The 25,979-nt window shown below is 39.9% G+C and overlaps 1 protein-coding gene across 2 annotated transcripts; it reads left to right on the forward strand.

Annotated features, from left to right (window-relative positions):
* Positions 1 to 572: 572 nt before the first annotated feature.
* Positions 573 to 25,641, forward strand: TDRP (testis development related protein; the record flags this gene model as incomplete). Of its 2 annotated transcripts, XM_083857030.1 has the most annotated exons (4): positions 573 to 680; positions 12,805 to 12,864; positions 22,996 to 23,099; positions 24,973 to 25,641. In XM_083857030.1, the coding sequence occupies 4 exons, from the start codon at positions 573 to 575 to the stop codon at positions 25,316 to 25,318; spliced, it is 618 nt and encodes a 205-aa protein (XP_083713156.1). In that variant the 3' UTR covers positions 25,319 to 25,641. The 2 variants fall into 2 exon arrangements, with proteins under 2 accessions (XP_083713156.1, XP_083713157.1); XM_083857031.1 differs by lacking the exon at positions 12,805 to 12,864.
* Between the last annotated feature and the right edge of the window lie 338 nt (positions 25,642 to 25,979).

Below are 25,979 nucleotides of genomic sequence, written 5' to 3' on the forward strand. Positions count from 1 at the left end.
ACCGCTGGCAGGGCAGCGCCATCCGCACCCTCCGCGGCATCGGCCGGCGCTGGGCGAGTCCTTATCCCCGGGCTCCCCTCCGGTGCCCGCGGGCGGCTGCGGGGCGAAGCGGAGGAGCTGCCGGCGGGCCCGGCGCTGTTGCCGCGGTGATGCCGGGCCGCCCCCTGCCCGTGCCCCCGCCCCGCAAACATGGCAGCGGCAGCGGCGGCGGCAGCGGCCCCGGCCCCGGCGGGGAGCGGCGGCAGGTGAGGAGCGGCGGGGCGGGCGGTGGCTCCCGGCCCTGCCCGGCCCGGCCCTGCCCGCCCCGCCCCGCCCCGCCCCGCCCCGCCGCCACGGGCCGCCTGTCCGCGCCCGGCTCCATCCGCAGGCCGGTGGGCGAGGCAGCGGCGGGGGGCGGGCTCCCGGCGCCGCCAGGCAGCTCCTCCCTCCCTCCTCCCTCCCTCCGTCGGTCCGTCCCTGGCGGCCGGGAGCCCCCGGCGGGGTGACAGCCCTGCCGAGGGCTGCGGAGCAGCGCCGCTCCCGCCTCGGCCCGCTCGCTGCCGGGACGCAGCGGGGCCGTCCCCGCGCCCGCCATGTGGAAGCTCAACAAGAGCAGCAAAGTTCTGCTGGACGACTCGCCCGAGGAGGAGGAGACGCGTCCCCGCGGGCCCCCGCCCGCCGCCGCCTTCGCGGCCCCCCAGGTAGGAGCGCGGGGCCCGGTTCGGAGGGGCGTGCGGCTCGGCCCCGCTGCCGCTGCCCGGCTCTCCGGCGGCATGAGTAATCACTTTTCCCGCCCCGGTGTGCCGCGGGGCTAGCCCGGTCGGAGCTGGGAGCGTTTGAGCGGATGGTGCGGCTGTCACCTGGTTGTTGGAGGTGCCGCCCGGCCTGTCCGCCCACCCCGTTCCCTTCAGCGGCGGGCCCGGCCTGGCGGGACCTGCTGTCCCTCATTCCCGTGGCCTCGAACCGCAGGGGACCTTCTCTCCCAGTCCTAGGCAGAGGCACTGCAACACATCTGTTTAGCACGATACACGTAAAACCGGGATGTTTAAGAACTTTATTTGCGCGTTTGTGTAGAACGCTGATGTTTTTGCAGGATTGCTTTTTTCTGTGGTTTCAGTAATGGTAGTTCACGGTCTTTAAATAGCTGCAATCTCGTTTGAAAGCTTTTGTTGTTAAGTGTTAAATACCAATAGTGACTTTCTCAACAAATGTAACCTGAAAGGACGAGTATCAGTTAAGTATCAGGGAAGACAACTAAAAAAAGTTTGTTGACTTCCTTTCAAAAACTTGGTAGCCGTGAAGCGCCCATCCAGCCCAGAAGCCTGTTCCGCTCCCAGATCTCTTCCTTGCTGATCTTCTGTTGCCACAGAGTTACTTTAAATGAGAGGTTCTGAAGTGAGCAGTTGCCCAGGGTTGCAAAACAGTGAGGTTTCTTTTCAAAAGAAGGTACTAAAGCCTTCCCAGCTCTCTACCCCATGTTTATCTTGCCTATAAAGAGCTGGAGTGTGTCTGGATAAATTATACTCACCTGAAGTTTCTGGTTGACAGGTGCTGTGAGCTAGCTGTCAACACGTGTGGCACCTGCTGAAGAGCAGCCTGTCCCAGTCACAGCAGTTATTCTCTCCATCTTCCAGTAGCCACAATCACCAGTTTAGCCTTGCCTTGCCTTGCCCCTGCACAGTAAACAGTAGAGCCACAGCCCTTACTACTTCTTTGACAGCAGCTGTGGGGAGTCATATGGATGGATGACTAGGATCTCCTCCTGCAGAAGAAGAATGGACACAGGACCCCCTTCAGTGGAGGATTGTGGGGTTTGAGGTGACCTGAAGTGTCTCCCCCAACCTCTCATACAACCTCTGCCTCCTACAGTCCCTGTGCTCAGGTGCCTGTGAGCTTCCACAGTTTTTGCTAAGCTACTGGCTTGTATTATCATAGAGTCTACCTCGTAGACTTGCTCACCTCCTGAAACCCTCCTCGAACAACAAAGGTCACCAAGAGCTTCCAGTAAATCCCACTGACTGTTCTCTGCTCTTCTCTACCACTAATGGTCCAACCCCTCAATGAGGCTCCTGACCGTAGCCTCCCAAACAGGAGGGGATTCTTCGGACTTCTGTCCAGACAATTCTCCCAGCCCTCTACTTTAGCAACAGAGACTGGAATTTATTTATTTTATTTCATCCAGTACAATTGTCTTGTAGTGTCCTGGGTCTCTGTTCCATTAGTTGAAGTCTCAAGTTATAATGGTGATGACAACGATTTTGCAAAACGTTTGCGTTTTCATGAACTTTTAAGAAAATTCCTTTTCAACTCAGTGGAACTGGGATGCTGATTTTAGTGTTGGGGAGTGGCAGGAGAAAAATAAATTATTCTAAGTTGCTAAATGAAATATTCTTGAAGATAAAGGATTCAGTAAGGCTAGCACAAGTGTCGTGTAGCTTGGCAGAGTCTGGAGTGAAGATTATAAGCCATTAGTTATTTTGCCTGTTGAACTCAAAATCCTTTTGAAAGGAATGCAACACCCTGCCCAAAATATTTAGCAGTAGTCATTTTAGAGTTTATGTACACTTTAAGGAAGAACAGAATATATAAAAAGCCCTGACCACTTGATTGACATTGTAATTCTTATGATCAGGGTGGCTTTTAGGTCAGCCATAGGTACAGTGTGTCTAAACCATGGCTGTGACAGGTGTCAAGGGAACCAAAGGCACTTGCTCAGCTTGTTCTAGCTGATCTGGTTCATGTTCCTTGCTTTTAGTATTTGAAATATTTGGTGTTTCATCAGATCCTGTTTTATTCTCCCAATAATATGATTATAAGAGAGTGAAATCCAGTAACGTGTAGAGGGGTTTGGTAATGATCTGCACTGCCTGCTGCTGCATCCTGACCTGCATCAGCCAACCCCCTGGCTGTGGAGGACAGCAGCACCATGAGAACCTGGAGGAGTTATGGGGGCAGTTCTGGTGGTGCCTTAGCTGTGCATGAGGATGCCTCAGTATGTGTGTAAGTTGTTATGGTACAGCCTGCTGTGAATGAAGGATTTCCTCATCAAGATGAGAAGAATCCAGGACTTCTCTAATTTTTTATCATTGGAGCCAAAATCCAGATAATTAGTGTGAGTACTTTTTAGTAAATTAAGAGGCCCAGCTTTAGATCTCATGCAGAAGTTGACTGTTAGATTTAATTCCTTTTTCTGATACCTCATTTGGTAAAAGAGAAGATGAACCGGAGTAATTGTGTTTTGACCTTGATTTATGATGTGTTGTTTTACCAACAACCATCTTTTGTCTTTATTTTCATTTTTAATAAGCAAGTGGGAAGAAAATCCTTAAGCCTCTACCATTCATGCTATAAATAAGGCTGAAACTTTTTACTTCAAAGGCAAGAAATTGGTAGTCACATCTATGTCATTAAAGCAAACCACGTTGAAAGTATTCCAATATAATGAAATGTTGGTGCTGTATATTGTTTCTTCAAAGCTGAGAAAGAGTGAAGGAGTTCTCACTGTGCAACCTAATAATTAGGACATTGCAGTAGCAGACAGCAACAAAGAATTAGTCTACTATAAGTTAAAAAAAAAAAGCACCCAACACAAAAAACCCCTTTGTTACTCTAGAGAAATTTTAATCATCCTATTTAGATATGGAAGCCTGATCTGGGCTTAAGCAGACATTTGAATTTGTAGATGTTCATAGTTCTTAAATAGAAAAGCCTGGTTTGATCTTAAAAAAAAAAAAAAACAAACTTTTGACAGTTCTGGTTTTGTGTTATACAGAATGGTTTGATTTTATTCCAGAGGAGAACAAAAACAAATTTTGGAACATGAAAATTGAAAGGGAGGGAACTGTCAGCCTCTGGCCACTTTTTAGCAAAAGTTTCTGCATACATTCAACTACTTTGAATTGTTAACACTTATTTAAAATAGTAAGGTGTTTCCTGAGATAAGAAAGACAAGTAAATTTTGAAACAGTACTTGTGTAAATAAATGTGTGGATTATTGTGAGGTTTTTTTAGACCAGAGAGTTTTAGACTGTATCTTAGAAGTTAATTTTAATTTATGCTTTGAAGCATAAGTATTTTTAATTTATGCAATGAAGGTGCTTTATTTGCTTAAGTTATAATTGATACATGAAGGTAACTTGACATGCATAAATAGTACACACATATGAGATGAAATTAATGTGCTTTTTGTGTGTCTCTCTGAAAATATGCTAGAAATGTACAGTGGTGCATGCCAAACTTGCACTCAGTTTGGAATATAGTCATTATGTTTGAATCTGTAGTTGTATTTTTGGAAAGGGAAAAACCACTGGGTTTTGATTTCTGGAAGGCATTGTTTTGGCAGTTGTGCTCAGTTTTTCTTGTTGCAATCCTACCATCTAATCAGTTCTCCGAGATGTCAATGCTGTGTCAATATTGTGTGTAACTCTGACGTAAAATGGCACTCCACATTAAAATACATCTATATATTAGGGGAGAGGATGGGAGTCAGGCTGACCTATATTATCTAATGAAACTGTCTTTCATGTAAAAATATTTCAGAACCCTAGCCTTGATCTGTTCTCCTCAGTTGTATTTTTTGTTATGTTCAAAGAGAATGTGTGCAAAAACATGTTTCATGCTGAATTTTGTTTAGACTTGCTCAGGATGTTTGAAGGTTGGCTATACAGAATTTTAGTTATCTCTTGTAATGAAGATGTTTAAGTGTCTGGTACAATTTTAATACTGCCTTTCATCTTGGAATGAGTTGAACTCAGACAAGCCCTGCAGAAATGGGTGGGAGCTGAGCAGTGTTTCTTATGTTTTACTAATATGTTGATTAAGGGTATTTTTTAATTTAAAAAAAATGAAGTAGAAAACGTTAATCTAGCTAGTGCCTTTCCTTCACTTTCTGGCCATTTCTGTGTCTCAGGTTTTACCTTCAATACTCTAATAATCCCATCATACCTTCTCCTCTCTGCTAGCCTGGTTTTTTCCTCTTCATTGGAGTTGTTCTTGTGACATTTCAGTGGCATTTTCCTGGCTAAAATCCATCACCTGTATTCTGTCATCATTCTCGAACATTAGATTGTGGTACTGTGAGCGAAGACTTTCCCGAGCCTTCCTTGGCCTGCCTTTCTTGCTTTTCCTCCTTCTTGTCACATACATAATCTTTCAGCATCTTCTTGAGTGAGTCCTGTTTATTTCTCACAGTCTTTCTGGAGCTCTACAGAGCTGACAGTGTCTTTTGGGGCCTTAGGCCTTCTAAGTTTTAAATCCTTTTCATTTTTGAGGTGCTTCACTTTTTAATTTATACTGTCATTTTTCACACAGTTCACTGGGATCAGACCTGTTTCTCACCTCTTATCCCCTCTCTCTTGGCTTATTCTGACTCTTTGAAAGTCTGCAAAGCACATATTGTCTGTTTGGTCTCCTATTGCAGACACCATCAGTATATATATATTTTTTCTTTCAGCCAAGGCTGCAACCTACAGGTTGTTGGTGGTTTTTATCTATTGTGCAAAAGAGAATTTGTGTCCTAGAGTTTACTATTGTTTCCTCCATGAATTCCAGGTCAAGTCTGCTTTCTCTCTTTTTTAAATTATTTTTTCTTGCTGTCTAGACAGCTGAAATTCTTGTGCAGACCCTCACTTCCCCTACTGATGGCGATTACTTCCTCTGCAGCTTCTAATACCTATGCTGTGGTTTCCCATCCCCTAGTTCCTGCAAATTCCATTGCTGATACTAATGTTGTTACTTATGGCATAAATTTTAAGTCCTCCTCATCCTTCAGATTCCATTTCTTCAGCTGGCCTCCCTTTGTTTCAGGAAGTTTGCATGTAAATCTCTGTCCTTGTGTTCAAGGTTTTTCTTAGTACATCCCCTTCCTCTCCCTCATTTGTCATTTTTGTCACTTGTACTTTTCCTTGAGCCAGTTCTGCTTTACTGGCTCTGATTGCCTGGGTTTGCCAGCAGCAGCCATGTCTGCCCTCCTCCCCAGGCTAGCTCAGAATTATCCACTCCCACTGAGCCACAAACCCACCATCATCTTCTCCTCTACACCTTTTCTTGAGGTCTGCTTTCCCTAAGTTATTTGTTGCAGCTTCTTGGGATTTTTTGAGGTTTCTGGAGCCATACTGGACTTCTACCATCAATATACAAAGTAAAATGTAATGGGTTTTGAGAACAAATGAATCCTTTTAATTCTTTACTGTTAAAGTAGGTTTATAATGTTTTCTTTGCTTTTATAGAAGCTATTTGCCAGACTGTGTGAGGACATCCATAACATAAGTAGAGTTACTGGAAGTTGCTGAACACTTTACCAGGTAGATTTTCTTTCAGCTCTGTCATCATCAAAGGTGCATTTCCAACAAGTTTTGCTACTGGTTCTCCGTGAGGAGTTCCAGGAAAATGTGTGATGGCTGCACGTGTGATAAAAGCCACATATCAAAAGGAAGCTGTACGTGTGCTGCTGAACACTGTAACAAAAAATGATGCTTTCAGCCCATTTTGCAAAACTGTACTAGGAAAATATGGCCATTACTCATCCAAGACCTTTATTGGAGACATGTAGTTTAATGACAAATTCCATGACTGAATAAGAATTGTATGTCAGCTACTGCCTTTTGAATTAGCATCTATTGGTTTGTTTTCTAGATAAGGAAACAGCAAATATGAACTTCTGCTATGGCTAAGTTGTTAAAAATAATTGACAGATTTTCAGCTGGAAATTTCATCAAAATTGAAAATTTCACTGGATTAGTTGAATTGTTACAGAAATTGAATTAAAATTGATTATCTGACCTTATTTGTTTCGGCTTTGACACTGATGGATTTTGATCTTAATACAGCTGTTTCCATTTCGTGAAGCATATTTGAAATATTATAAATTAGGTAAAGCTAAATTCTTAATGACATATGAGCTTTTTTAATATTTTAAGGTGATCAATCTTTCATATTCTTCCAAAAATATTTCAGAGAAGCAAAGTCTGAGTAAGATATGTTATAATCTCTTACTACAGAGATGCACAGTAATATGAACACTTAATAGAGTAACCTTGTGTATTGATATAAAAAGAGAGAGCTTAGGAATCTGGTGTTCCAGTGTTTCTCTTTGTAATGCCAATAAAATGCAGAACTACAGAAATATTCTTGTGTAAATACTTACATTCTGAAATTAATCTTCTCTGGTACACTTGGCCATTTATATCAATTGACAGTAAAAATATGGAAATAATTTAGATATTCTGTTTTAAAATGTAATGGAATGTGAAACAATAACTGAAGTGGTTGAATGAAACAGAGTTTGAAAATGTTAAGCAAGTTCTTAATAGCTGTGGATGCTGAAGAAAAGAACATCATCTATATTGTTAATACTGAATAAATTGAAATTATTTGAAAGATGAAAACTCATTTCCTTGTGTTTTCACCTCTCAGTTGGTCTGGTGAATAGCAGGCAGTTATGAGAGGCTGGAGCCTAGAAGATGGAACCATTTTTAAATATGTTGAATGGGTTGTTTCCTGTATCTGAAGTAGTCACCCGGACTTTTTTAAGTTAACGGAGTGATAAAAGTTCTTTTAGAAATGATCTGATGAATTACATTTTAAAAGTGTGTCTCAAACTTAGTGTTGTCTACAAAATATATGCCAAAATTAAAGTATATTCTTCAACACACTTATATTTTACATTTCTTTTTTCTTTATCAACAAATGTATTTTCAGTTTTGCTGAAGACTGGCAGAGGAAACTTGCAGCATAGGAGTCACTGCCACTATTTAGATACTTTACTGTCATAATAAAGGTATTTTTTCTAAGTAGAGGGAGCAATCTGGTGTGGAAACGTATTGTTCATAGAAGAGAAAAAAAGAAATTAAAATACCAAATTACTCCTAAGCAAAACTTTAGAAATGCCTAGGTTAATTATTTTCATTGGTGACATTAAAAGGAAATTTTCAATTTACACCACCTGCCCAGATGGCTGGTTTGATTCACTCATTGCTTTAGGAACACACAAATGGAAGATTGAGATCTAACAGCAGATGAAATGTGGCTGAGGCTGATCACATTATCTTGATCTCTGCCAGAAAGGAGCAGAGGCAATTCACAGTTCAGCATTGGGGTTTTTCCGCTGAACACATGGCCTCGTGTCCAAGAAGAAAGCGATGTATGACTGAGTAATGCAGCCTTTATTTGTTAAAATCACAAACCTTGTTTTTCCTCAAAGGCATGCTCGGTTTTGTGTAGGTGTTCAGGTACAGTTCAGCTTTGTTTTTCAGCTGTGTTAAAGGAATATTGAAAGTAGTAGAGTTGTTTCAGTGCCCACTGACATTTGATCACTGTTGCATCTATTTCCTTACTTGGAAAACATATATCCATGCATTGAATTTTTCCAGGTGCATATTACACGTGCAGCAAAAAAAGAGAGGCCAAATGCTACTGATCTTCTACTGATAACTTTCTTCTTACTCATGTTTGAGTGTATTTTGAATTTATTCAGTTCTAAACTCAGATAAGCAGACTGACTTTGCATTAATAATCAGCTTTAGTCTTGTTTATTTCATTTTACATTATATTAAGATCCTTCTCAAACCCAAGGAAATATTTTCTTTTGTTAGCTGTATTTTAAGATGATCTGGCTGTGTGATCTTCTCTTCCCAATCTGTGTTGTTTCTGGTCAGGCTGTGTATATGTAGTTGTTCTACTGTTTGGTTTGTAATCAGTGTTTTGGGAATCTTTCCAACTTCAGAGGTTGACTTTCAGGTTTGTGATTTCCTGAGTGATTTTTTTAAAAAGTTTTTTTTTAAAACCTTCCCCTCTCCTATCACTAAATTATTTAGTAGATTTGTGGACTACGGGAAATTATGTTAAATTCTTCCCTGGAGTATATGTTTTCAGGTGCTGTTTGTTTCGGGATTTTTTTTTTCCACTTAAATGATACATTTGTGGTACATAATCACACTTAGAGGCATGACAACCTAGACTTTATATTGCCCTCAGCCCTTGATGAGATGTGATGATAGGCAGAGGGGATGCAATCAGTCAGTGGAAGGGTGAGAATTTGTTCCAAAAGGACCTAGTCTTTTAACAATAGCTTGTTTACTCTCATGTTTGCACAGCTCATGTGTGTGTGTGTGTGTATTATAGGAAGCTCCCACAACCGGGTGGAGAAAATCGATAATATACCATTTTACTTACTAGAGCTCAAGAAGGGCATGCAGGACGAAATGATGCTATTATTTCCCTTAACTCTTTGATGTTCAGCATTCCTCATCTTGGCCTGAATTATGAAAGTGAATGATCTAAAGAGACTAATTAATTACTTTACCACAAAGGAAGCTGAGGGAAGCAGATTACAATTTTGATCTCTGTACAAAAAGGTTTGTGTGCTGGTTGAATTAGTCCCTTGAGTACCTTAGGGTTTGCAGTATGTCCAACAAAAGGGCACTTGTTTCCTTATGAAAACACACTGTGCATACCAACCTTCCCCTGCCAGAACTGGAGGGCTATTCAAGTTGCTGATCAGCATTTCCCACTAGTGTTAGCATTTTCATCTAGAAATATCTAAATACTGTAACATAGTGCAGGTTTTTCTTTTAAATTGAAGTAAAACAATGAATTGTCATAACTATAATCCAACCAGACTAAAACATACTGAAATAATTTATAAGTGTTCAGCATCACAATGTGTTATGCAGCATGATAAAGAGTGAAGATGAGGTGTTTTTACATGTAGCTGCACAGTAGATTGTCCTCTAAACAAAACTGATAAACTGAATCATAGGCTCCCTCATCTCAGAATGGTAACAAAAATAAGGAATATGTATCAGGGGGAGGGTGTACTAATGTATATCACTTAAAAATAGAAATTATTCTGTGGGTGAAAAGGGAAGATGGGTGGTAGAGAACTCACATCTTTCCTGCTGGGTTCTTCTCAGTGGTGGCACTGAGAGGTGCCCTCCCTCCCTCTGCTCTTCCCCTCTGTCTCTTTAATAAAAAAGCTCATCCCTACTGCAGGGTGTACAGGTCCCTCCCTGCCACGTGGGCCATGGCTGGCTCTGAACTCCTATACCTGCTCCTGTCCCACTCTGTTCTTGCTGTGTGACATTAGTCTGCTCCTCTCTGCTTTCGCTAAGGATGGATTTTCCACAAAAAAGTTTTACATCTGGAGATGGCTGAATCCAAACCTACAGGCTGTTTTCAGACAATGCATGGGATTTATTGATGGACATCACAAGCACTCTGCCATTATCCAAGTCTCCTTTTTCTTCAGCAGTGTATTTAAAAAGGTACTATGAACACTTGATCAGTCTTCTGCCCAAAAAATGTATTTTAGGGATTGGATTGTCACCAGTTTTTCTTGAGGATTTAATGTATTTCAATATTTGTATTTCATCTCTTTAAACTTCGTGCTGTCCACTTACCATCAGCCTGGGTTGTATGAGTATAGTTGCTGCAAATGTGTGTCTCGTTTTTTAGGAGATACCATTTTGTATAACCATGAGTAGTAACACTGTATTGATATAGCAACATAGTCTTGGTTGCCCCTTTTTAAAATAAATAAATAAATACACCCTTTTTGTCTACTATTTATTGTTATTTACATCTTTTGTTGACAATGGTATTCACATATTATTGTGATGATTCCCTAGCCCTATAAGATGCTCTTTGCATCTTGTGGTTTTCCCCTAAAAACTTTCACTGTGTACTCTTCTAGAACATGATGTCTCTATGCACTTTTGTATTTTTATTTTCCTTCCTAAGATAATTGGAGAGCTGGAAGAACTAAAATGAGAGGTGTTATTTCTTTGGAAGGTACTAACAGTGTCTTGTTTGTTCTGGAGGTAGTATTGTTGTTTGTTGAAACTTATAGTTCTGCCAGCTCTGGATGTCTGAGAATTTCTCCTCTTACCATATTTCCCCTTGGAGCTTTCCTAGTTCTTGTTGTTTTTATTTTTTTTTGGTTGGTTTTTTTTTTGTTGTTGTTGTTGTTCTCGGGAAAAAATTGGATAAAACAGGTGATGTATTCTCTAGCTTGTACCCTGTGTCCTAGCAGAGACTACATCATGTTAAGTTTAGGACTTTGTAACCTCATCCAAAAGTTTGAGAGCTGAGAGTGCTGAGGGGCAAGAGGGAGATTTCTGAATAATACGTTTTAGCTGTTTCCATTTAAAACACTCCCAATGTTTCTCTTAAAAGTAGAGAAATAAAAAAGCCAAAAGGGGTGGAAGTAGTGGAATTTAATTTGAGAGAACTACACAAAATTTAAGGTTTTAGTTTTTGGTATCTCATCTACAATCCTCTCGCATTAGACAGCTAACTGAATTTGGAAGTTAAAACTTGTTGCAATCCACAGGAAGTAATGGTCTCATTTTGAATGATGAGTTCCTGACTTTGTGTTCTACCCCAGCAAGTAAATCTGGCTATCTACAGCTAATTCTATTCCAACATACAAATACTCTTGAAGTATAGAGTGATGGTCTTTGTATTCTATTCTAGAAATGCTCTATCTTTGTCCCTTGTATAGTATAAAGTAGTGCCTGTAAAGTAAGTGGAAACATTAGTATGTAAATAAATATATATAAAGAAATATAAATACGTAAATATATCTAAAACATGCATGGGATTTGAAGCTGCTCTGTCTGAATGAAGCTGATACATCTGAGACCCACATGACTAGAAATACATAACACTTTTGTGCTGGTTTTCTTGCTTCTTTCTGATGCTGTTAGCAAAATGAAGGAGGCCTTTGGCAATGTGTAGGAGCCAGGATAATGGGTGTTTTAAGTGTCTTGGGGTATGTGCATATGGAGTGCATATCAACTCCTTAGCATTTACTTTAGTTGAAAAGGAAGGAGTTGATAAATTTGATTTTTGAAATAGTAAGTGGCTGACATAATCAAAATATGGACCAGAGTGGATACTGGAGATTTTGTGAAACTGCTACTTCAAAGACACTTTCCACTTTTCTGTTTTAATTCTGGATTTTCCCTGAAACTGGGGTTAAAATATTTTTGGTCATATGTAGCTTTTCTGGTTTTGTACTTGGGACTGTTTGTATTTGGAGTAATATGTAGAGGAAAAAAAAAAAAAAAAAGACAGCATTTTTCTCATTAAAACACAGAGTGAAGAAATTGAAAATTGCAGATTTCCGGAATTCTATGTCCCACTTCCTTTATCTTTGGCTTCTGAAGTACTCCCAGCAATGATCTTACTTGCCATGTCTTGAAGGGAGCACTGATAGTAACAGGAGGGCCTGACAATACTAACATAGCACTTTAATTCAGAGATGGACAGAAATGCTTCCCTACTGAATAACCTTCATAGGCATCTTTAGCACTCTAGTTTTCTTCTGAAATTTATGGCTGTGCACGGAGGGGAAAGGAATGTGGAGGAAAGTCTTTCTTTGAGTTAAAGAAGTGTAGAGCTTTTTAATGTGAAGGAGGATGAAATCCTGGGACATTCCTTTCCCCCCAGCCCACAGACAATGCATAAACCATCATCTAGTACAGTATTTAGAAACTCAGTGCAGATCCAAAAAATTAAGATACTACCATTAAGATAAAATCAAACTAATTGTACTAATTTTTTTATGATGCAAGGGTATTTTTCCCCTTGTGGTATGAGGTTTTTGGTTCTGGTAAGGGTTTGATTTTTCATCATTCTAAGTGAAGATTTGTATTTTAGTAGTGATGTTCAGTTAGTTTTGTGTCGTAATCATATTTTGTCGATTTTCTTTTATGATGGTGCCAAATAGAGTAGTCTATTTGTGAATAGTCTAAAATGTGTCAGTGTTAATTGTCAAACCAAAACTGACTGTGGGCCTTTTTTTATCTTTATCCTTCTTTTGAGAATAAAGACCAGTTTCTTCATGATGAAGTTTCATCTTCAATGTCACATCTTGCAACAAAGGTAAATACCTGTTCTTTGAAAATGTAACAATTAATATCTCATATATATATTTCAGTCCAGTCCATGTATGTTAGAAGGTTGACAGGTTTTCCTGGGCAGCTGATTAAGGGATTGATATAGTTCATTGATGATTTAATAATTATTATTTTATAATTTGTATTTTATTATATCCTTGATCATGGGGTTCTCATTGAAGTAATATCAGTAATGCAGGATTAGTTGGAAAGCTCCCTTATTTGCTTTCTTTAATGGGGAGGGGAAGGTATCCTAATTTTTTTTTTCCTCCCAATGATGGCTATTAAAACACAAGATGAAAATAAGAAATCACAGGAATAACTGAAGTCTAAAGAAGCAATTCCAAATTCTAGCTGCCACTGGCAATAAAAACATGAAAAGTAGAAGAATTTGGGGTTGTTTATTCCATTACATGTAGCTCCACTTGCTCTCTGACCACAAGAGGTTAAGGATTTTATTTTGTATCTCTTTCAGGAAAGAGAAGTAGGCATGCAAGTTAAATTTTTTTACCTTGATATGTGTCCAAGAATCTTCTTTAATGTTCCTGAAATACATTAGTAGAAGATGAAAGAAGTGGAAGTTATTATGATAAGCTAGAGCTTGTTTTGAAATTCCATAGGTATAAAGAAAAGTATTTTAAAATAGGTTCATTAGTGTAATAGGATACTTTACATTAATATGTATAAACTGAACATCTGTCTCTGTTACTTCTTTTTTGTTCTACTTCAGATGCAGCATGACTTTCATTGAAAATAGAAGTCAGATTGTACTATACCTTTTTCTACCCTTTTGAAGAAACATTCTTTTTTATGAAAACATAAATTACCATATATTTTATACCAGATGATAAATGTTTAGGGAGAGAATCTTAAAATGAATCTATTTTCTATTGAAAAAAATTTTGCCCCTTTCTTAGTCATTCAGGAAAGCTTGCTAAGTGTGTGTTCTGACTTAAAAAAACAAAAATGTCACCAGGTAAAACACTGAGCTGCAGTATTTTTGTCTTTTAAAGTAAAACCCTCTTGTCTTAAAAATGTATTTTTAAGAAAGCACCTTATCCTTCTCATCTTCTCTTTCTAAAAGCAATTCTGTATTTTATTTGGTTGTTCTCTCATCTTAGAAGCTGTCAGTAGAGTGATATTCCAGAAGTTCTAAAATGTTAATATGTTAATAAAACGCTGATGAATTGCATATGTGGCCTTTCTAGTACACATGTCATGAATAAAATAGTCTCCATGTTGAAACAATATGGTCAAGAGCAACAAAGTTCTTGAAGAAGGTAGTGGATGAATAGTGTGGGTGCTGCTTGGGGAGACAGCCTTCCTGATCTCTTCAAGCCTGAGTTTTAAGACAGTGTTGATGCCCATTTGCAGAGGAAAGCCTTTGACCTATGTTTGGAGGTCTAAAAGTGGGAGCTAGTCCTAAAGGCTGCAGGTGGAGCTTGCAAAATGGTCTTAGATCCTGCTCTTGCAGGAAGCTGCCTTCTGAGCACTGAGGACAGGCAGTGCTGAATTGTTCTAGTTCTCTCCTCACAGCTCTCTTGAAAGGCAAGGATAGGTGGTTAAAAAGCCTTGTGCCATCTCAAAGTGAGGAACTATGAATGCTCCAGTGGTGCTCTCCAAAATGCAGAAATCTGGAACCAGTGTTCATACTCTGCCTGGACATGTGAATTAGAGAGTAAGTCCTATGAGGAGTAACTGAGGGAGCTGGGGATGTTTAGCTTGGAGAAAAGGAAGCTCAGAGGAGATCTTTACAACTACTTGAATGGAGGTTGCAGCGAGGTGGTGGTCGGCCTCTTCTCTCAGTTAGCCAGCAACAGGACTAGAGGAATGGCCTCAAGCTGCACCAGGGGAGGATCACTCTGGACACAAGAGGAATTTCTTCACTGAATGTGTGGTTAAGCATTGAAATGGGCTGGCCAGAGAGGTCATGGAGTCACCATTCCTGGAGGTGTTCAAGGAATGACTAATGTGGCACTCAGTGCCATGGTCTGGTTAACTACTTGGTGTTCAGTCACAGGTAGGACTCGATGATCTCAGAGATCTTTTCCAACCTAAATGATTCTATGATTTGGCTTCTGAAAAACTCAGTCTTTAGGGGTCTCACTGCCATGCTCAGCTTCTGATTAAAAGTGCAGTAGAAACTTCATCTGCAGTTGTTTTTAGGCCAAATTTTGAAAAGACACAAAGTTTTGAGAAACAAAATAGATCAAGAACATTAATGCACACAAATCTATGGAACCTGATAAGATACATTTGTAGGTCCTGAGGGAGCTGGTGGAGGAAGTGGCTAAGCCACTATTGAGCATACTTGAGAAGTTATGGCAGTCTGGTGGAGTTCCCACTGACTGGAAAATGAAAACATGACCTCTGTTTTCAAAGAAGGAAATAAAGAAGACCAGGGAACTGCAGACCGGTCAGTCTCATCTCTATGCCAGGCAGGGTCATGAAGGCAATACTCTTGGAAATTATACTATGGCTAATGAAAAATAAGGAGATAAGGAGGGAATTGTTGACATTGGCCAGCATGGCTTCACTAAGGGCAAATCATGCCTGACAAATTTGATGACGTTCTGTGAGAGTGTTACAGCACTGCTGAATGAGGGAAGAGCAACTGATGTGGATTTGTGCAAAGAATTTGCATGATATCCCTGCCTTTAAACTGGAGAGATGTGGATTTGACAGGTGGCTCATTCAGTAGATAAGAAATTGGCTCTATGCCATGCCAGGTATGACATGCAAAGAATTACAGTCAGTGGATTGATGTCTGAGTAGAGGCCAGTGACAAGTGATGTTCCTGAGGGGTTGGGACCAGGCCTGTTTACCATCATTGCTGGGGACATGGACAGTGGGATTGTGTGCACCCTCTGCAAGTTTGTGGATGGCACCAAATTGTGTGATACTGTCAGCAAGCTGGAGGGAAGGGATTGCCATCCAGAGGGACCTTGAGAGAACAGAGGTGGGCCTGTGTGGACCTCATGAAGTTCAACAAGGCAAAGTGCCAGATCCTGCAGCTGGGTCGTGGCAGTCCCAAGCACAAGTAGAGGATGGATGGAAAATGGATTGAGAACAGCCCTGCTGAGAAGAACTTGAGGATGTTGGTACATAACCAGAATCATTGGTCTGCACATCAGAGGCTGGCTGGCAGAAAATTTGTAATATTTCTAAGACAAATTTGGGAGGGAGTTGGTTTTTAAATTTCATTTACCTATCTTCTTGCTCATTTTGAAGAGGTTTCCTGTCATATGGGAAGAATACTTCTTTAATTAAAGCTGATTGGTTTTTTTTAACTGTTTAACACTTAATTGTAACTTTATTGAACTGTAAGGTACTTATGTGGAAATTCTATCTCTAGTTTTTTTATTTTAGCTTAATTTCTTTTAGGGGAGGAGTGAGGGAAACTGTGGAACAAACAATTATGTCTTCTCAGTCAAGGTCAAAAGGAAAATCAGTTCTTTTTTTTTATATTTATAAAAAATGTCTGCAAGTGTTTTGTGAAGTGCCTCTGCTTAGCTGGAGAATTTGGATTCACCAGTCAATCCTCTGTGAAAATAATTGTGAAGGTCTGCTGAAACATGGCCCAAATATAAATTTCTGGAAATCTCATTTCATACATGCTGAGCAGTGACTTTTTAGGGATTAGCTGCTTAACTACACAATGCTGTTGAACATGCTGGTTCTCACTGCAGGTGTACAGCAAGAATGCCCTGTAATTGCTCATTTTGCTTACTAAGACTCTGTCATGTGGCTTGTTTTAGCCAGCAGAGAGCGATTTCTTTGCTCCACAGTCCTGCTGGCCTGGCAGTCAGGAAGCAGAAGAGTCTAACAGGAATATACTCAGAGTACCAGTACCCACTCCTAATGCAGTCAGCATAAAGTTCAAACATACTTGAATCTCTTGCTTTGTAAACTACTTGTCTTGTGCCTCTGTGACCCAAATCTTATGATTCTTTGACTTGATTGAATTCTGTGCTTTTTTTACCTCTCTCATTATAAGATAATCTATATTAACCACATCCATCTGATGCCCAAGTTTACCTGTTTTCAGTTAAATTTACATCATCCTCCCCTTTAGTATGTATTCATCTATATCAGCATACTTTTTTTGGGTGCAATAAACTTTTGAAATTCGCTTTTGGGACTGAACTACTTTGGTTTATATTCAGCTCTTAGTATTCCTGGTTGGTTGCTTTTTACTCTAATATTTCATGAACCTTCTTGTGCTCTAGCAGAGCCCTAATTACCAGCTGTTTACCTTTGACAGTAAAATTAACTGAAAAGTTTTCATAGTGATGCTTTGCTGTTTCCCAGTGGACTCTTTGGTTGTTCATTTATTAGTCTTTGCCTGTCTACCTATTATGGGAAGATAGGAATCATGTAAACATCAGACTTTGTTAATGTAGTGAAAAATGGTGTCCATAAAGTAATTTTTTGTAATAATACCTATCAATTTTGTAGGAGACTTCCAATTTAAGGGGTCCTAACCCATTCTGGGACATTTTATAAAGTTAGCTATCAGTAGACATTTGTTCCCTGTTTTATCTAAAGAAAGAAAAATTGTAGTCAACACACACAATTTGTATATAGTTAATTCACTTGAATCAATACAGGTAACAGCTAAAACCTTACTATGAAGATTGAGATTAGAGTTAAGCTTAGGGATTTGGAGGAGCCATATTGTATGTACAAAGCTCCAGTTATGAAAGAGAGCTAATAGATGACTACAATTTTCAGAGGTTGCTTCAGATTTTATAATAGTTGCTGTGACGAAAAAGGTGCTGTTGCCCCTAAATCCCACATGCTTTATCTTTAATGAATTGATTCTTAGCACTAACCTAAAAGAATGCAAAAATGAGGGAGTTAGATTTCTGCTGGCTTAAGTAGTTATCTTGGTTTGGAAAGACAGGTGTTTGCTAGGGAAAGCAGGAGCCTCCCTTGAAATGGAAGATGTAAACCGCCTCCCTCCAAATTATTATAATTTTGAAATTAAGGGGCTCTTAGGCAAAGATGTGGGAATAGGAATAACAGTTCTTTACTCGGAAAATTAAAATAAAAAACAGTAGTACAAAAAAAACCAAAAAACCAAACCACTGACAGAATACGACCTGCCACTCTGTTGTTCAGGGTGTTGGTAGCAGTCCAATTAAATCGTGGCTGCAGTTCTCCTGGAGGGACAGATGTGGTTCTGTTGAAGCAGTGATCCTGTAGAAGGGTGTAGTTTTCCTCTGAACATCCAGTGGTGATGTAGATGGGTCCAGTCTTCCTCTGGGAATCCAGTGGAACAGGCTGCCCTGGTGTTCTGACTTTCAGATATTATCCAGGTAGGAACTCTGGGCTCCTTCCCCTGGGTGGAGCATCTCACAATGGGAGGATGTAATTTTATCAGTCCTGAGGTGAGACCCAATGGCCCATTAAGAGAAGATATCTCCTGGAGGGAGGATGGGTTGTAGAAGAGATAAGCAACACTGCCCCACCTGGTTTTAACAGATGGTAATAGAATACATACTTTTGATTACATCATGCGTTGCAAATTAAGACAGTAGTTGAACCAGTTTTCCACAGCATTGCACGGGTACAAAACCGCAGCATAAGGAAGGCAGTATCAGTGAGCAGGCAGTGGACTGGGTTCACCCTTTTCAGCAGCAGTGTCTGATAAACCAGATCTGCCACCTTGTGATCTCTCTGGGGATCTGTCTGACAGATGGGCACTGGCAAAGCAGAGGGGACAGGAGCGAGCAGGAGAAACGGCAGACAGCTGGACCAGGGATACAGACCACATCCTTCACAGGATGTTCTAGGAGGGACTGCTCGTACACCCAGTTTCAGAAGATTCGCTAATTAAATGGCAGCTTTCTCATGGTGGAAAAAAAGTACTTCATAAACTATAAGGAGCTGAAGGAAAAGAATCTGTGCTCTGGGCTTGAGCTCTTAATATACCAGTTGAAACAGACCATGATGGCTGTTCAGTAGTTTGCCAGTTAATGGATTAATATATATGTTTGATTTCACTTTTTATTGATTCTTTTAGGTGATTGCACAAGGCATTGCTGCACAGGATTTCACAACCTAAAGTGGAAGACACAGGAGAAAATCTATTAATTGCTGTTTTGATGGCCGTACTCTTTGCTGTCATAGTCAAACTGCTATGAGACCAGTCCGTATTTCTATTTCTGAGAATACTGAAATAGGCATTTTGAGGAGTTTCTGCTTTGTTTCTCATTGACATTTTTGAAAAAATAGTAGACTGCAGCATCCAACATGGTCCTCTAATTCTAACATCTGATGTTACAGTTTTAGTCAGTAATAGTTCTCTCTTCCTTAATAGTGGTCTCCTTTTTGGTTTTTTAGCTGTCCCATAAGCATTTCACTAAAATTCTTTTTAACCTGGCTTTGAGTGTACACCTGGTTCTATCAGTCAACTTTGATTTTCGAAGATCACCTACTCCAAGCTCAAGCCCAACTCATCAGGCAGAGAAAGAAGCAAAGGTGGCAGAAGGCATGATGAACGTGATATTCCTGAAAAACTTTGAGCATTAAAGGGAGGCATTCTAGAGGTAGAAGCAGGGTCAAGTGACCTGAGGGGAGTATGGATACTCTCTTTGAGTATGCAGGGATGAGGTTAGGAAGGATTAAACCCACCTGGAGTGAAATCAGGTGAGCAGCAAGAAAGGTTTCTGCTTGTACACCAGCAGCCGAGAGAGTGTGAAGGAGGTGGAGCCTGACTCTTCTCAGGGTTCTCAGTGAACGGGCAAGAGGCAATGGGCACAAACTGAAATAGAAGAAATATAATTTAAAAATAAGAAAAATCTTTTTCACCATGAGGATGGTCAAGCCCTGGAAGAGGTTTCTGGAGAGGTTGTGGATTCTCCAGCTGTGGAGATACTCAAAACCTGGCTGTCCATGATCCTTAGCAATCTGCTTGAGAGGGTGACCCTCCTTTGAGTAGTGAGGTTGGACTAGAGGGTATCCAGAGATCCTTTCCAGCTGTAAAGGCTGTGTAATTCTGTGAATTCTGGATGTTATTTCTTTTTTCAATGACACACGGAAAAGTAGTTTAAAGATTCAAGAATATAATAGGTCAGTTACATTTATAAACCTAGAAAATTTTAGGAGTAGTACTTCTGAGTAGAGAGTTACATCATAAAAATGAAATACAGAGCTCCTGCTGGTGGACTGATGGTTTAAGACCATATCAGTACTGTGTTTTCATAGTTCACATAACTGTAATAGTTTTACATAAAACAAGTCTCCAGTGTGATGAGGACTCAGCTTACTGAAGTGTCATCTTTCCTAACTGACCTTCGACATCCATTGCAAGGAAGCTAATTGTTCTGGGATATGAACAATTGGGTCTTTCTCCAGGTGCTCTGTAAGATGGTAAGTGATTCCCAGCTGATTTAGATTCTGGGAGTCTGTGACTATGGTAACAGGAGATGGTGTTCAGGGAGAGCACAACATGGCTGGTGTCTAGGCTCTTCCCCTAACATCAAGAATCATTGTTATAAGGTATTAGAGGGTGCATCCCTTAAAACAGGAGGTATTCATTTATGTATCTCCTGTCTGAATTTGTCTAATTCTTCTTGTGATGGTTCCCAGCACTTTTTGGCTACACAGCTGCTTCATGTCAAACTGGTGGTCCCAGGGAACTGCAAGATCTCCTTCCTGAGCTGTACCTACCTCCCAGCTGATATGGGTAACTGTTCCAGCTGCACTTGTCAGTTGGTTAAAAGTGTTTAAAGAACTCTGAAAAGAAACATGGAAATCCAGCAGGCTGTTCTGAGGGATTTCGTTATGTGTCAGCTACATGACAGCAGTAGTCAAAAAACAAGATTGTTGTCTTAAAAACAGTTCAGTAGTTACAAAGAAGCTTCTGGAAGTGTGAAATATGTATTTGACCTCCTCCTTCACTAAGGTTTAAATTCTGGAGTATGCTACCACTGAGGAGACAATCAAGAGTGATGGAGAGGTGGAGAGGAGGAGGCTTAGGCATGGTAGGCAGAGGTTCTGGTTTTACTCTTGCACTTCCTGGTTTCTTTCAGCCTAGTCTGTTTAATATGTAGTAGGCTTTCTGCAATGAGTTGTATTGCATATTGGCAAAATATGATTTACTTGGACATTGGTGTTCTTATGCAGGTTATCCTGACAGTGTTTCCTTTGGAAACCCCAAATAAGTAAGTAGTGGAAGTGTATCTTAGATGTTTGGTATACATTTCTCCTAAGGACTAGCTGAGAGAAGAATAAATCAATTACAATCTGGTCATTAGCTTTGTATGTACCTACCAAATACCATGGACATGAAAATATGGAAAGAATGGTACAATGTCTACATAGATAGTGATTTACATACAGGTTGAAAGAGTGCAGACCTGCACATGCTACCTACTTGTTAATGAATAGAAATTTTCTCATTATTGTTCATAAAGATACCTGTGAATCAGAAGTGGACAAATGAAATGAAATTTTTAAAAAATCTGATGTTAAAAAGTATGGGAAGCTTCTGGCCAGATATAGGTAGAATTTGGTTTTTTTGTTTGGAAGATTGCTTGGGTATCCAGAGAGTACAGCAAAGTTGGGATTGCGTTGGTGAAGTTTGTATGATGTTCTAGTTTAAAGAAGGTGTATGTACAGATATATCCTTTTTGTTACATTGAATGTGTGTGTATAAATGCTTCTCTCCAAGCATTTCATCGATATTGTTCTTTAAAGGTGCATATAATTTAAATTAAGCCTCTTCTATGTCTTTAATTGCTATCTGAAAACTAGTGACAAGGTGGTTCTATTTTTTCATAATCAGCAAATTTATTAGCTGGAAATGACTTGATGAAACATCGTTTTTGAAAGAAGACAGCTTATCTACGAATTACATCATCCAGTTTAAAGAGAAAAAGAGTTTTTAAGTGTAGTTTATAGCTGTCTTTTTTCCTATGGTAGCAAATGTTCTGTCCCAAAAAGACCTGAAATAATTGAATTTTAGCAAGATAACAGATGATAGAGTCATGGAACGGTTTGGGTTGGGCGAGACCTTAAAAATCATCTACTTCCAACCCTCTTGGCATGGGCAGGGACACCTTCCACCAGGCCTGATTGCTCAAAGTCCCATCCAGCCTGGCCTTGAACAATTACAGGGATGAGACATCCACAACTTCTCTGGGCAACCTGTGCCTCACCACCTCAAAGTAAAGAATTTCTTCTTAATATTTAATCTAAACCTACCCTCCTTCATCTTAAGGCCATTCCCCCTTGTCCTATTTCTACATGCCCATGCCAAAAACTCCTGCTTGTCTTGACAGCTGTGGTTTTGTTTTGATTATTGTACTTCATGATGTATCATATTTTTTAATATAGTCAAGTAACACTGACAGACTATCACTGCCATTCTTACTGGATCCTGTGAAGAGGAGCAGCAACTTTGGTGTTCTGTGCTTGGCACACACATGTGTGTTTTTGTGAGCATGCTGTCAAAGTAAAAATAACCTATACCTAGTTATTTCTCCTTGGGGGAGGGAGAATGAAAACTTTAATAAAGTTTAAAAAGTAATTTATGCTGTATGCTTAATGGTCCCAGTAAATTTAGAGAACACACTGTAGTGCACCAGTGCCACATGTTACATTGCACTGGTGAGCCAATGCTCTTACTCTTCTTGCTTGCAGGGCTGGAAGCTGTAGTTTAGTGGTTACAGAGGGGGACACAGATGTGGAAAACAGATGAAATCTGAAGAGTTTCATGATGCCTGTGGCTCTCCTGTCTGTTGTGACTCTTCCTAGACATGACCGTTTGTTTCCTTTCTTGTCTACTGAAGCCCTTTAGACTGTCCTTAAAGCTGCCTAGATTCCCCTGTTACTGTGATACATTAAAACGGAGCCCAGCTGCACTCAATGACATAACAACCGTACCAAGGATTTGTATCCTTTGCTCAGCAAGGAAGAGCTCTTGCTGCAGTAATTGGGCTGGCTCTTTTCCCAGCATGGCCATCCTCTGCAGCTCTGTGGAGTGGCTCACTGCCAGCAGCCCCACATGCAGAGGAGACACAGCCACTGCTGCCTGTCAGCCAGTGGCAGTCCCACTCTGTGCTGGTAAATCTGTCACTCACACTGATGAGGACTCATTTCTCTGTAGGTTCAAGGTGCAAGTTTCCGGGGTTGGAAGGAAGTGACGTCTATGTTCAATAAAGATGATGAACAGCAGTTGCTAGCAGGATGCAAGTCTCCAAAATCCAAAGGGTGAGTAAAACCATTTGGTCTCTCTACTATTAAAATACACTCAATGGAATGGAAAATATTCCAGTAATGGAGCTGGATGCTGAGAAGCAGCAGTGGCCCACTGCTGGAAGTCAAATAGACACAGAAAAGTTTATGGGCAAAGCTATATATGCATTAAGTTTACAATGAATAAAGCATGCTGTATTAGGAAAGAACAGATGATGTTTTTAACGTTTTTAGGTTTGTTAGGAAGAAAACTGAATTTAGCTGCATAATAATTTTTTTACTGTAGAAAAGTAGTAAATGCTTGTGAGTAAAAGAGTCATTCTTACACTTTCACTTTCCTCTTAGGGATTAAGTACGGTTGAGTTTACAAATTCCCTTCTTTACATGCCTTCATCTCTCCTTTGAAGTCTTACTACACCTAGAAAGGTTAAGTGGAGTAGCTGTACAGGATCTACAAGTCTTCCCTGCTGGCACTGAGCTGTGTCTGGGCACAGTTGTGTGCTGGTACAGTGACAGCAGCTCCCTGGACAGAACATGCTCCCAGGACAGACCATCTTCCTGTTGCCACCTCACTACCTTGATTGCAAACCAAATATACCACATAGCAGTAGATTTCTTTCTGCCAAATACTAGCTTTGATAAGACTTGCTGTAGCAGGCTTTGGCTCCAGTTTACTTTGAAGTAAATGTGTTTCAGAATGCAAGTGTGTGTATGTATGCATGTAGGGCATGTATGTATATAAATAAACAATTTGGAATATAAATCCATATATTTTATTTCCATTTGAGCCTGTTCCATAAAACTTCTCAAAAGTTCCCAGCTGCTCTCCCTGTGCAATTTTATAGTTCTCAGCTACTATCCCTGTGCAATTGTATGTTATTAAGAGACTAGGCTCCTGTAATAATGCTTTGCAATTGATGCTGAATATAAGAATCAAGTAATACAGTGAAGTAATTGATATGCTACTACAAATAATGTTTTTGTAACACAACTTATAAAAATAATTTGCTTTTTAGCTCATTGAACCCTAAAGGTTGTGTCTTTCACCCCTGGTGTTCAACTTTTCTTTGTGGCCCATTATTTGATTATATGCATAATATAAAGTTATGCATAAACATTTGATGTTCTGTAATTTAAATATTTCATGCTGCAAAATTATTCAGGTTGAAGATTCTTAATGGGATAAGAAAAGTAATAATAAGAGTAGCCTTTCAGGTGTCTGAAAGAGAAGTCATTTTTTGGGTTTGGGAGGGGGATTTTGAGAGTTCTTACCAGGTATACAAAACAGCTGTTTTCACATTATTTTGTGGATCTTTATGAAAGTATTAATAAAAAGCCTGGTGTCTTTAAAGTCCTATTATTGTGTACATCAGCTATTTTAGGGTATAAGGTTTAACTGGCAAGGTGGTAATAGGTAAATGAAACTGAGTTACATAGTGAGTATTAAAGCTGGTGTTAGAACATTGTCATATCCCTTCTACTGTTGTACTCCTAGAGGTTTTTAAAATTTTTTGTTTGTTTGTTTTGTTTGGTTAAAGTCCTAAATTGTTCAGATGGATCCTAAAATACTTCGTACATTTCCAAAGGCAGCTCTGTGGAATTAATTCCACAGGATGGGTTAGGGATGGTGGTGTGTCAATTCTCTTGTAATAGAAAATGACCACACTCAGTCCTCTTCTGATTTATCACTGCAGGATTCTGCTGTGTTTAGGTTTATGTGTATGTGAGGGTGTTTTTCCTGAAGCTAACAGCAATGAATGTGCTGCCACAGGCTGACAATGATTAGCACTCCTTCCTGTAAAACACAATTTAATTGAATGTTTATTAATAACTACTACATACATCATTAAATGAAGGAATTAATCACCACATCATTGTTACTTTCTAGAACAAACCTAAAATTAAAGGAAGAGATGAAGTCTGAAAAGAAGCCAGGTTTTTGGGACAGTTTGGTGATAAAGCAGAATGTTCCATCTAGGAAACCAGATGAGATTGAGGGATGGGAACCACCACAGATTACCACTGCTGACTCTACCAGTGATGCAGCAACTCCTTTGAGTGACTATACAGCCTGGTCAGGCTGGGAAGATGAAACCAAAGGCTCCACAAAATACACAAACCTGGCCAGCTCAGGAAACAGTTCCAGGTGGAGTATCAAATCAGCTGGCAAGCTGGTTAGTATTAGACGTCAAAGCAAAGGTAACCTTACTGACAACTGGGAAGAACTAGAATGATACTGGTGATGTGAAATACTTTATACTTGTAAGAAAAGAACAGTTCCATGATTTACTCACATGTTTAAACCAAAATCAAATCTGCTCAATATTGCACCTTTATACAGTACTTTGTTTTATTCAGATTGTTACAAATTTTTGCTCACCTGATAGTAAATTTTCTTATTACATTGTTAATAGCTATGTTTTCCACACTGAAAAAATGTAGAGAATCTATTTTGTGCCTATATTTCACATTCAGACTCTGCAGTATGTCAGATTGTTGGTTTTACCAAAAAAAAAAAAAAAGTAATTCCTTAGTGAATGTATACACTGGTTGTAAATTTGACTGCCTTATGAAGGAACTTCCACTAGCTTGAGGTCCTGCTTCTTTTCTGGTATTTGAGGGCCGTTCAAAATTTTAGTTTTGCTTTTAAACTAAGAATACTGATCTGTCACTTGCAGGGAGAGTCCTTGTATTTAGTACTGTTTTCCAACTCTTCAGCCTCAGCATTTACTTCAGCTTGTGCTTACAAGATGCTTACTGCCACATTGTGCTGTACTCTGTGTGACATGGGAAAATACTGTTCTGATGTGATCCCTTCCATTACAAGATTGTCACCAACAGTTGGGTCAAATGGGTCTTCCAGAGTTGGAGTCTTTCGTGTTTTGGATTTTTTTT

This window comes from Zosterops lateralis (genome assembly GCF_965231275.1).
Source record: "Zosterops lateralis genome assembly, chromosome: 3".
Taxonomy (NCBI): domain Eukaryota; kingdom Metazoa; phylum Chordata; class Aves; order Passeriformes; family Zosteropidae; genus Zosterops; species Zosterops lateralis.